The following is a 12673-nucleotide window of genomic DNA, read 5'->3' as shown; positions in this document are numbered from 1 at the left end:
AACGGAGATTTGGAGCGCTTAAGTGACTTGCGCACGTCCCAGAATGAATAAAAGGTAGTTCCAGGCTCTTGACTCCGAGATCAGCCTGCTCAGCCCGCGCTCCGTCTCAGAAGTGCCCCCTCCCCATCAAAGGTCCCCTAAGAGATTGGCTTAGTAGGCCAAACTTACATCTGGTGAACCCACTCCCCGATCGCAGCTGAGGGGACCAGGGTGGATCCGTGATCTGGGGTGACCATTGGAGCCTGGGCTGCACCAATCACTCTCGTGCTCTAGCACTTAAACCAAGACCAGAGACTTTGGTTAGACTGAACAGAAGAGGCATGTGGAGTTGGGGTCAGAGCCACGTGTCACTCGAAGGCACGGAAGGACAGGTGCTATGAACAGGGAAGGAAGCCACTCCATGGAAAGGAGACTGGGAAGGTGTGCAAGGAGCAGCCCGGATGGAAGACCAGGTGGCCCCCAAGAGGTCAAGGGCCTGGGGACTTTTGGATCCCATGAACTAGCTGAATGTCCTACAGTTGGGTGCTGTGACAGACCCTGAAGCCTTTCAATGATCCCCTTTTTCCAGAGCTGAGGACTTGATGAGAACAGTGATGACAGGGCCAGGGCTCTCACAGACGCAAGGGATGGAAGGCCCAACTCACACTGGCCTAAGCAAAAAGGACCACTTACTGGCTCAAGGAACTGAAAACTCCAGGGGCAGACCTGGGCAGGCCTGGTGGGATTCAGGGGCTCAAGCAATATCACGGGACTTGGTCTTACTTTCTCCATGTCCCATTCTGCTTTTGGCTGTGTTGGCCTCTCAGGCTCTCTCTCCTCATAGTGGCAATATGGCTGCCAGCAACACCAGACATACTCCCCACCTCTCAGCAACTCCAGCAGAGAGTGAGTGTTTCTCTTCCCAACAGCTTCGACTCAAGTCCCAGAACTAAGTTCCACTGGCTCTGATCATGTCACATGCCCATCCTGGAACCTTTCTCTGTGGCTAAGGAGATGGGATATTCTGATTGGTCAGGCCTGGATCACATGTCCTCCTCTGGAGCCCCCATGTATGGTAGCCCAGGGACCAAGAATGGGGCATGGTGGCTTCACCAGGGACATCAGGGCAGTGGGTCACAAGAAGAGTGTGTTAGTTGAGGTAAGCTATGTGCTGCAACAAACAACCCTAGCATGTTAGTGGCTAACACGATAAAATTTTATTTCTTGCTTCCATTGGTGGCAGGGGTGGGGCTCAACTTCATGTGGTCATTCAGGGACCCGGGCTGGTGGATGCTCTGTCATCTTCAACATGGTGCCTCCAAGAACTCCCTGGGTGATGACCTCCAGCAGGCAGGCAGGACAATAAAGCAAAGGCTATGTTTGCCATGGTCTGGCGCTGGGAGTGACACTCATCAATTGTATTGGCCAGAACACAGTCACATGACCACAGCTCAGTGCAGGGGAGAATGGGAGAGTTTCGTTGTGTGCCCAGGAGGACGAGGAAGCAGTCTCCATTGTAAAGGGGGAACTGATGGATGCTGGGCAGGCAAAAACAAGATCTGCCCGAGCTTTCCATTGCAGCCCAGCTCCTTTAGCCTCTTTGTCAAGGGCTCTCAGGATGCAGAAGTACTGGCCCTCTCTGCCGAGGTCTCCTTTCTGGTGGCTTGAACTCCAGCTTCAATCCTAGCCTGCCCAGCCTCCTCTCACTCTGAAGTCGAGTGGTGATAACGCTCATTACTCTGGATCAGTGGACGAACCCGTACGTGCTCTACGGACAGGCAGGCAGTGGAGCAGAGGGAGAGAGAGGATAGTTCTGGTTGAGGGACTCGCCAGACCTGCGTGTCAGCCTCCCCGATCCTTTTCAGCTCTCCTATCCTGGTGACCGGCTGGTCCCTAAGCCAGCAGCATCTTCCTCTTCTCCAGAGCCTGTAGCTAAGGGCAGACAGGGATGAGGGGAAGCTGACCCATCCCTTGCAAAGGAATGGCCTCCTAGCTTTCTGAAGACCTTGGCTGGGAAGGCTATGTGCTAACATTGCTGCTGGCAACAGCAAATCATTCATTCATTCATTCATTCATTCATGCATTCACCTCTGAGTGTGCCTGGCATTGTGCTGGGTGCTAAGGTGAAAAGGATATACAAAAAGCAGAAGATACTGGATCTAATTTAGTGTTAAGGTGATCAGGCTTATGTTGGTTGAAAGTAAAGGCATGAATAAGCAACATATTTAGTGTCCCAGAGACCAGGCACCTGATCTCCTCATCCCAGAGCTGTCAGTTAGGAGAGCTCCAGCTAAAATGATAATAATAAGCATAAGGGCAGCAGCTACCACTTATTGGCACTGTGCGAAATCAATTATCCCACACAGCTTCTTACTCCATTCCCTCAACAATCATAGAGGATCTAGACTCACCTCGCCCTATGTTTACGGGTGGAAAACCAAGGCTCCAAAAGCCTTTGGAAACCTGCCCCAAGTGATACCATCAAGCGGCAGAGCTGGGCCCGGCACTCAGGTCTGTCTGATGCCCAAGCCCAGGTCCCACCACCTGTGTGTTACCTTAGAGACGGCAGCTGTCTGCACGGTCCTCCCGCCGCCCAGCCAGCGTGCACGGAGGGTGGTCACTGCCAGGAGCTGCCCTATATTGTGATTGGCAGCACTGCGCTGGGCCTGGACCAGTCCGCAGAGTGAGAAGGCCCGGCCTGAGGTTTTGGAGCTTGGAGCAGACCCTGTGGACAGAGGCTTCAGTTTCCTCCCCTGGCTGATTTTCTCCCCCAGAATAGCCATCCGTCTGAAAAGGGCGTCTGAGGATAGTTCTCCTTCAGCATCTACAGGCGGGAGCTTGGCAGAGGGAACGCTTCTCCACCCACTTGGTTTCCTATCCCATGATGGCTCTTCCCTCTGGCCCATTCATTCATGTATTCATTCAACAAATTATTATTGAGCACCAACTCTCTGCCCTGCGAGTCAAGGTATTGAAGGGGGCAGGAAAATGAAGATGGATCAGCATGAAAGACAAGACATATAAAATCAGTAATCCCAGGTGTCACATGGTGAGGACCATGAGGAAAGCAAAGGCCATGTCCTGGGTGAGTTTGAGAGGAGGGATCACCCCCACATTTGGCAGGAGTGGAGGCAGGGTATGCATTAAGGAAAGTTTCAAGTCCATGGAATTTGAGGTGGGCCTTGAAGAGAGGGTAAGATGTGAAAATATGTGGCCAAAGGGAAGACGTTCCAGGTAGTGAGAACAGCAGGGGTACAAGCCTAGAGGAGGAAGCGCAGGGCAATGTCGGGGGAACGGGGAGCAGTTGCGTGTGGAAGAGGAGAGTGAGGGTCAGGATGCCACTGGTGGGTGGGCCAGCCGACCTTATCCCGTGAGCTGTGTGCTGCGGCACAAGTCACATCAGGCACAGCCAGCCCCTCTGGAGTGGGATCAGGAGAGCTGGAAATCAGGCCCCAGAGGTCCCAGGAAGAGTCTCGACCCCTGAGTGGTTGGCCTAGCCGAGACACACTTCGCACATTGTCGGCTGCCTGTCCTTCTTGGAAAGCCCTCCGTTGCCACATTTACACACTCCAACATGACTGCTTGGCACTGGTCGGCCCAACGGACCTTAGACACATGCGGCATCAGGGCTGGAAGGGAAGTTTAGAGAGTGTGTCACCCAGTGACTTAAACTTAAAAAACAAAAGTTTGTAGAATCCCATTATTCAAATGGAATACCAGAAACCCCAAAGAGAAAACAGATAAGCTGCTCCAGTTAAAACAGGTTGTGGGCGGGGAGGGATCCCCATTCCTTCTCCCCATCACTCCCCACAGCAGCTCCAGGGGCACCCCTGGGAATCTAGGACTTGGAGGTACATGGTTTGAAAACCGCTGGTCCCTCCTACCCCCGTTTTCATTTTACAGGTGGGGAATCTGAAGCCGGGAGAAGAGACACAGGGACACCAGACCACTTGACCTGTGGTTCAGGGCTCTTCTCCATCTTGCGCTAAGAGCAGGGAGAGAGATGGAGGTGGGCGTGGTTTCCCAGGCCCCTCCCTCCCTTGGGTAGCAATGCTGCCTGGGGCCTGGTGGCTGGAGGTGCCCCAAACACCCCACTCTGGGGCCTGGCAGCAGTTGGCGCTGTGCTGGCTCACCTGTGGCTTATCTCATCTTCAACTCACTGGAGGAGGGAAGCTGCATCAGGTCCTTCTTCCACCATACACATTGAAAACGGAGATGTGGCCAGTGAAACAACTTACAATCACTGCTACCAGGGAGAGTGGAGTCGGGGGGGAGGTACACTAAAATCTAATCTCAAAAGTGGGGCCCGATGGGTAAACTGGTTTTCTTCACATGCGCCTGGCATTTTATTTTTTACCAAAGCATTTCACTGCCATGATTCTATTTAATTCTTACAATCAGCCTGTGAGGTAGATATTATCCCCATTTTATTGTTGATAAAGGTGAGGGTCAGAGAGGCTGAGTGAGTTGCCCAACATCACACAGCTGGTAAGGAGGCAGCGAGAGTCCTCTCACCCTGGTTTTCTAACTCCAGGTATAGAGAGCATAGCGTGAGTGAGGGAAGGAAGGAGGCAACTGTGTGTGTGTATGTGTGTGTGTGTGTGTGTCTGTCGGTCTGTCTGTCTGTCTGTCTGTTTTGGGAGGCTGCCAGAGTCAAGTGGAGGGGCAGGGGCCGAGGCTGGGAGCATGCCTGTGAATTATTATATAGCAACTGTTCCTTTAAATATCTGCATCTTACTTGAGAATGTAAGAGCCACATGGGAGGGACTCCTGGACCCCCAGAGCCTAGCTCAGTGCCTGTCCCAAGGCAGGAGCTTAGTCAACATCTGCTTCGTGAATCTGATTAAAGAGGCTGTGCTCGTCACCTTGTTGCTGGGTCAGGTTGTCTCAAACACCGGTGGCTGCCTTGCAGCCCATCCTCCTCTCCTAGGTCAGGTATCTTCCCATTTCCTCTTCTTCTGCACATGAGACAAACATCAACACAACACCTGGCATGTGTAGGAGGGGAGCAATGAACACGCAGGGCATCCTTGCCTGGTGGGTCCTTGTAACACGCCCCTCATCCTCCCCAAACATGTGAAGTCAACCCCAGCTCTCTCCTTCAAAGTCCCCTGACCGTGCGCTGGTTCCACCAGGGTGAAGTGGCAGTGGTACCCTCTGTTCCAGCAGCTCCAGGAAACAGAACAATCCTGATCACTGGCAATTGCAGAGGCCACTCGTCTGGGCTCCGGATAACTCTGGGATCAGTGCCCAGCTCAGCACAGGGATAAAGCAGATTACACTGTCACAAAGGTCTGCACAGATTTCTCCAGCTCCTCTGCCCACCTCTCTCTTGACAACCTGCCTCCCTTCTCATCCCCGAGGAGACACAGTGTATATCACAAGCTTTGACAAACACGTGAATCTTCTCGAAGATACGTGGCTGATGAGAAGTCCCCAGCCCAGTGTCCCCTCCCTGCCAATGTCCCAGGGACACGTGCGTCTGAGTGCCCAGGCGGACAGACATTTTGGGAGGCCAAGACAGACAGCTGACACCCTTCCAAGCCTTGGCACATGTGATTTTCAGACAAGGCACCTGCTCCTGTCTCCTCCCCTGACATTAAGGGAACAGCTTCCTGGCAGCAACCCTGCCCCCACCCCCAACTTGAGAGTTGGTGCCAGCTGCTAAAGGGGGCTACTCCCTGGGGTCTTCTCTTGCCCTTTAGGGTTCTGACGATAAGCCTTTCACCCCAGCAGGCCTAGCATCAAACACAACACAGGAGCGGTGACAAGGCTGAGAAAGCAGGTCCACTTTATTTACAATGATCAGTCCTTTACAGAGAACTTTGGGCTCTTGGTGGCCTTGTTGAGACACTTGGGCCGGGGCCCACTCTCTCTGCTGGGCTACCTCACCCTCCTTCCTCACCCTGCTAATGAGAATCTAGCTGCTGTCAGGACCCTCCCGCTCTGACAAGACTCGACTTGGGGGCACCCCCCGTGTCCACTTTCTGGGTAGTCAGTGTCCTTGACCACCTGCCAGAGGTTCTCCTTACCTCCTCTGGAGGCCTCATCTTGGTCGTCGCTGTGGGGCACCACACACATCTGTCTGCCGAGACAGGGTGGGTGGTGAGTCCTGTGGGGGTGGCCGGTACTAGGGCACAGGTGGGCAGCTGCCTGGCACAGAGAGCTGTTACCTGGCCTAACCTGTTTGGGTGGGTGGGACCATCCCAGTCTTCTCCAGAGCAGAGCAGTGAGGTCCCAGAAGTCCTCCAAGGGGTAGAGAGGCCAGGCATAAGGCCTGAGAATTCTTCCTTGGGTGTATGGCAGCAGACTCAGTTCCCACTTTGGGCCTGGCCTGAGTTCTCCATTATTCTTCGCTACAAGAATGCCTCCCCAGGGTCAGTCTCATCCCAGGGAGGAAGGCTAGACTGGCCAAGGGCAAGGCCACTGCCTCCACCTGGCCAAGGCCCAAGGCCACCCTCCTGGATTTCTGGAAACCTCTCCCTCCTTCTCTTGAGAGATTGTTTTGGGAGGGAAGGGGTAGTCTATGGGCAAAGAGGCTTGGTGTAAAGTGTAGGGGGCAATTCCGCAATGGAGGGAGCCCAGACACTCTGGATGGGGGTGAGGTGAACGCCGAATACTGCTGCTCCTCCCTCTCGTCCCCCAATGATCAAGGGCATATCAGGCGTCACCCTGAGTCAGGATGAGGCGCGAGGCGGACACAACGGAGACCACGAGGGAGGCAAGGGCCGGGGGGCCAGGGGGAGCCGAAGCGGGCCGGCCGGGGTTGGAGGCTGTAAATCAGGCCGGCCGGGTCTGGGGCCGCGAGTCCTGCCCCCTCCGCTCTCAGCGCGCCTGGCCTGCCCGCTCCCTGGGGCCGGCCTTCCAGCGGCGGGGCTGCGCGGGCGGCGGAGGCGCCGGGGCGCCCCGCAGGCTGCACGTCCTCAGCTCCCGGGCCAGGCTGAGCACCTCGGGCCGCTCGAGCTGGGGGGCTCCTTCCTCGCGCTCCTGCACGGCCTCGTCCTCCTCCTCGTCCTCCTCCTGGATGCTGCTGAGGCGCGGCGCCCCACGGCCGCGTTCGGCCGGCGGCGGCCGGTACGCGCACTTGGCGTTGAGCAGCCGGCGCAGCGGGGCGCGCGGCACTGAGGCGGCTGCGCCCCCGGCGCGGAGGTGCTGCTGGCGCACGTGGCGCTCGTCGCTCTGTCGCTGCAGGCGCTTGAAGTCGCTGAAGGCCGCCAGCGCGGTCTGGCGGAGCAGGCGGGCCAGGGCGCGCGCCTTGTGCGCCCGCGCCAGCAGCACGGCGTGGCAGCGCAGCACCACGGCCTTGTGGCGCGCCTGGTGGCGGTAGACCCAGGCGAAGACGCGCGGGTGGCGCCCGTCCGCGGTGCAGTAGGTGATGCGCGGCAGCAGGTAGGCGTGCGCCGGCCTGCGGCCCCCAGATCCCCCCGAGGCGCTGCGCTCGCACGGCTGCATGCGGATGCCGTGCGGCCCCAGCGTCAGCTTCATCTTGGTGCCCCCGCCCGGGCCGCAGCGCGCCCAGATCTTGCCCACGGCGTCGTCGGTGCAGCCGTCGCCCTTGGCGTGCAGGGTGACGGCGTTGCCCAGGTACCACACGGTGTAGGTCGGGTCCTCCTTGTTGAGCTCCACTTTCTGTCGCCGGCTGCGGAACACGCGGCCCAGGCGCTCCAGCGGCCAGTCGGGCAGCAGGTCCGGGCAGGAGCGCAGGAAGCTGGAGAGCAGCGACGTGTAGGCGAGCCCCGGACTCAGGCTCTTCGCCTTGCACTTGGCCTCGTCCTCCACCAGCACGAATTTGTTACGTCTCCAGGGCAGCATCGCGGCGGCGGCGGCGGCCAGAGGGGCTGGGGGCGCCGGGAGCTCACGGGCGTCCTGCCGGGCGGCCGGGGGAGGGGAGGGCGCGCAGAAGTCCGCGGCCCCGCGGTTGCGAGAAGCTGTGCGGCGCCAGAGACAGTCGGTGCCCGGAGATGCCCACTGCCAGGCAGGGCTAGCTTCGCAGATGCCCGGTGCCCAGCCGGGCTGGCTGCCTAGATGCCCGGGCGGCGGCCGAGCGACCGGGAACAGCTTCCCCCGGGAGTCGGTCCAGCCGTCCGGGAAGCAAGGAGGAGCAGGGGCAGGGCGTGGTGAAGGCGCCCCCTAGGCCCGAACGGCGCTGGGGGGTGGGTCTCGCGGTCCCCACCGCCCAAATTGCGGCGGCAGGGAGGTCGCCGGAGCTGGGGCTGCCGGCTGGCTGCTCGGAGGGGTAGACCGGGAGCGTGGCTGCGGTGGGGACTCCTTCAAGCGTCGCGGCTCCACCTCCCCCGGCTGCCTACATCACCGGGCGGGACCGCTAGCTCTCTTGTCCCCTCCCCTCGCCCTCCTCTCCCTCCTCCCCCGCGCAGGCCAGCGCTGCTGCTCGCTCCGGACCCAGCACCGGCGCGGTGGAACGGGTTTAATCATTATTATGGGAGGGGTGGGGGTGGAGGGAGCGGTTAAGCGGTAGGAATCTCCTGGAATGTCCAGGAAAGCACCGGGGGGCTTTGCCAATGCAAATTTCTCTCGTCTCATTAGTGGTCTCCAAGATCCCCTTGGCGTATTCGGGACCCCCCTCCTCTCTTTGTAGGATTCCCGCTGCCCCTCACCCACAGCATATCTCTACCCTCTTCTCTGAGAGTGATTTTGGGTGGGTTCCTGATGGGGCCGGCCTGGGGCACTTTGCCTTCTGTCTGCATAGCAGAAAGCCAGCTGAGGTGGCCGAGCAGTGCAGTGGAAAAGTACTGTCGCTTGGTGAGGCTTCCTCCCAGGTTCTTCCAAGGTCGTGGGCCAGGCCAGCGCGCCTGAGCTGGGAGAGCAGTCACTGCTTCAGCGGTTGGTAGTGCCCCTGCCTGGACTGAAGCAGGGAGGGTACTGTTGGAGGGTGAGGGAACCTTCCAGAGCAGTCCTGGGTCTGTGGGAATTGCAGATAAAAGGCTCCTTCTGGCCAAAGGGCAGCCTCTGGACTCTCTGAGGATTAAATAGATAAGGCTTCTGTTTGTGAACTCCTCTCCTGTTCCCCAGCACCTGGGGTTTGCATTGATTATCTCATTTAATCCTCAGGACAGCCCAGACTCAGTTAAGCGACTTGCCCAAGGTCACAGGGCTGGTAGGAGGTGGAAGTAAGGTTCCACTCAGGCTTTCTTAACCCCTGAACAGGCCCTCACCCTTCCGTGGGTCCACCATATGCTGCCTGTGGATGGGGCATTTTCCGTGCTCCCCTGGGACCCTCCAATGGGATCTCTTACTAGGGAGGGGTTCCAGTGAACCGGGAAAGAGACAGTTGTCCCTAAATGTGGGAACTCCTCTCCCCCTTTCAGGATTTGTTAAGCCATAAGCTCCCCAGGATCCGGGTCTGCTCTCATAGGGACCCAGGAGTCTCATGGCTGCCAGCTCTCACAGAGCCCACACACAAGCTTTCCTTGGCTTCAGAAAGGTCACCTGGGGAGTCTTCCAGGTCAGGAATGAGCCCAGAGGCTTGGGCCCAGCCAGGCCAAACCAAGTGACCTCTGAGAGTGGGGGTGGTGGGAAGATGGTTGCCCACAGGTGGGGCAACATTCAGGGTCAGCGGGCCGAGCAGTGAGTGGCTGGGTTCAGAATTCTCGGGGGAATAAAAGCGGAAAAAAAACACAAAAAAACCCCACCACAAGGCAGCATTACTGAATGCTCCTAAAATGACATGCAAATAAAGAACGGGAAATAGAATTGCAGAATCTTAGCTTAGGACAGATTATCTGGTCCACTGCAGCCTCATTTTATTTTATTTTCAATATGGAAATGTCTATTGCCTTTTGCTGTTGTAAAAGTAATACGTGTTTGTGGTAAAAAATCACACAAGAAGGACACGGAAGTCTCCCACTGTTCCCACCTCAAGGATGTGGCATCATTTCTCCCCAAGAGAACAGGCTCTGAGAAGCACAAGGATCATTTTCAGGTGCCAGATTTGCCCCTCGGGCCAAAGGAGACGTTGACTCAACCACCTCCCTTTACAGAAGGGACTTCAGGTGGTTTTGACCTGAAGGGCAGCTCATTGAAAACTCCTGCCGTCCCCTGCCTTGAGTCTCCTAGGTCCACCCTCTGGACCTTGCCACCTTGAGGTTCCCCTCCTCCCAAATGGCAGGGGCCTCGTGGGAGTAGCCAGCAGCAGAGTCTCAACTTGCAAGGCTGAGATACCTCCATGCTTTTGTCCAAGGCATAGCCTCCTGAGGTTGCTAGAATTAACACATAAAGACACAGGATGCCCAGTTAAATTGGAGTTTCGGATAAACAACAATTGTCATATAAGTATGTCCCAAGTGTTGCATGCATTTTACCTGGTAACTAAGCCTGCTGCCTCCCAGAGAACGAGCAGAGATCGAGGGGCCGCAGGGAGGTGTGTGCTTCCCTTGGGAGCTGCCTTAGGCTTGCTCACCTAGTCCTGGTTCTGTTCTGTCCTCACTGCTTCGGGAAGGTCCTCTCTGGGGGGTCACCCAGGGCTGTGTGAGATCATGTGGGCCATAAGCCGTTTTTATGTTAAGTCCCCTGGACCTCAAAGCAGCATTTGACATTGTTAGTCCGTTGGTTACCTTGTTAACCATTCACCTTGGCCTCCTTGGCAGGGATTGCCATCCCCCCTCCCACCCCCAGGACCACTCCTCACTGCAGGCTCCTCTGCACACCTCCAGGCTTGGTCTCTGGCCTTCTGCTCTTCTTCCTCCAAACTTGTTCCTTTAGAGGGCTCAGCTGTCCTCAGAGCTTCCACTGTCCTTTCTGTTCAGATGACTGGAGAAGCCGTCCCTGGCCCTTGCATCCCGGCAGAATTCAGGGCTGTCTTCTCCGTTAAGCCTTCCTTCCCTTCACTCCACTCTTCGCATCAATCATAGCTACTCCATAGACTGGCGTGCAGTTGTGTATTTTTTTCTTTTTTCAATTTAATTTTTTCTATTGTATTTATACTTATATTAGTTTAAAAAATCAAATAGCTGGCTTATAGTGATCTTATGATTTAAAAAATATCAATCCCCAGGCTCAATTCTCACTTCCAAAGACAACCACTTTTTTATACATTTTACATGGCACTTCTGTCATATGCCTCCATGTTTTTAAATAACACTTCTAATTCAGATTTTCCAGTTTTTAAGACATTAAAAACTGTTGCCTCCCTGCTTTGGAAGACAAAGGTTTAACGCCCTTTTATCTACACCACCACACACATTTTTCTTCCTCCCTTTCTCCCGGTTTAGTTAGAATGTTCTGTTGTTGTTGCATCAGTATTCAGTGTTTAATTTTATGACTATGCAAATGTTATTCAAAGCTGGGCCTTGAAGTGTGCTGTGATTCCATTTCCCTTATTGGACAACTGTTTTGCTTTCCCAGAAGTGTGCAATTGCCCCATTTAAAAAAAATCTCCCTTACATATCTATCCCTAATTCAGTCCCCAACTGTGCAGCCTGGTTGAACACACCAGGTGGTCTTCCAGGTCTCTGTGTTCTTAGAGACCCCCTCCGGAGACCTCCTCCCTGGGCTGCAGTCAGCACTGTTACCCTAGAGACCTGCAGAGCTGTTATCCTGGGACTTTGCACCACTACCCTCTGGGAATTTCCTGTGCCTCTGGCCTCTTGTTGGACCCTGTTTTCTGAATCTCTTGCCTTTTATTTTCCCCTTGGTTTATGTCCTTGTTGTGACAGATCATATACTCCAGTAGCTTTGATTGATAGTTCAGCTGAGCGCAGAACTCTGGATTGGAACTAAATTTCCTTCCGAGTTTTGAGGATATGATCCGTTGTTGCTGTTGAAAAGTCAAATGACATTCTGATACTTGATCCCGTATGTGTGACCTGATTTTTCTCTCTGGCAGTTTTGAGGATTTTCCAGAGGTCTAAGGTTTCATAAGGATGTGCATTTTCTGTGGGCCTTCTACTCTGGAAATCGATCTCTTTTAATCTGGAAATCAATTTTGGGGAAATCTCTTTGTGCTAATTTCCTCCATTCCGTTTTCTGTTTTTGACTTTTCTTTCCAGATCTATTTTTAGTTGGATGTTGGACCTCTTGGATTGATCCTTTAATTTTTCAAAATGTTCTTTCCAATTTTCCATTTTTAAAAATGTTTGTTCTATTTTCTGGGACATTACCTCAACTTTATCTTCCAACTTTTCTATTAGTTTTTTTTTAATGTCTCTTCTTATAATTTTTCACTTCTAAGACAATTTCTTTTTCTTTTTTATAGCATTTTATTCTTGTTCATGGACATACTATTATCTCTTATGTCTCTAAGATCGTTAATTATAGTTGCTTTAAAATTTTTTTATTTCTAATTGTGGTAAAACACACCTAAAATTTACCATCTTAACTATTCTTAAGTGTGCAGTTCTGTATTGTTAAGTATATTCACATTGTTGTGCAACTGTCACCACTATCCCTCTCAGAACTTTTTCCTCTTGGAAAACTGAAACTCTATATCCATTAAACAACAACTCCCCATATCCACCTCTCCCAGCCGCTGACAACCCCCATTCTACTTTCTGTCTCTATGATTTTGACTACTCTAGAACCTTATATAAGTGGAATCATGCAGTATTTGTCTTTTTGTGACTGGCTGATTTCACTTAGCATAATCTCCTCAAGGTTCATCTGTCTTGTAGCACGTGTCAGAATTTCCTTCCTTCTTAAGGCTGAATAATATTCCATTGTATGTGTACGCCACATTTTG

General features: G+C 54.2%; 1 protein-coding gene across 1 annotated transcript; it reads right to left on the bottom strand.

Moving 5' to 3' along the window:
* Positions 1-4592: 4592 nt before the first annotated feature.
* On the bottom strand, positions 4593-8208 carry FAM43B (family with sequence similarity 43 member B). The gene has a single exon (XM_058552044.1). The coding sequence runs from the start codon at positions 7789-7791 to the stop codon at positions 6805-6807; it is 987 nt and encodes a 328-aa protein (XP_058408027.1). The 5' UTR covers positions 7792-8208; the 3' UTR covers positions 4593-6804.
* Positions 8209-12673: the final 4465 nt, after the last annotated feature.

This window comes from Diceros bicornis, chromosome 13 (assembly GCF_020826845.1).
Source record: "Diceros bicornis minor isolate mBicDic1 chromosome 13, mDicBic1.mat.cur, whole genome shotgun sequence".
Taxonomy (NCBI): Eukaryota; Metazoa; Chordata; class Mammalia; order Perissodactyla; family Rhinocerotidae; genus Diceros; species Diceros bicornis.
This window is presented reverse-complemented; position numbering and strand designations above follow the sequence as displayed.

Excerpts from the sequence above, each read along its gene's own strand:
- FAM43B (XM_058552044.1), bottom strand. The coding sequence starts at position 7,791 with ATGCTGCCCTGGAGACGTAACAAATTCGTGCTGGTGGAGGACGAGGCC.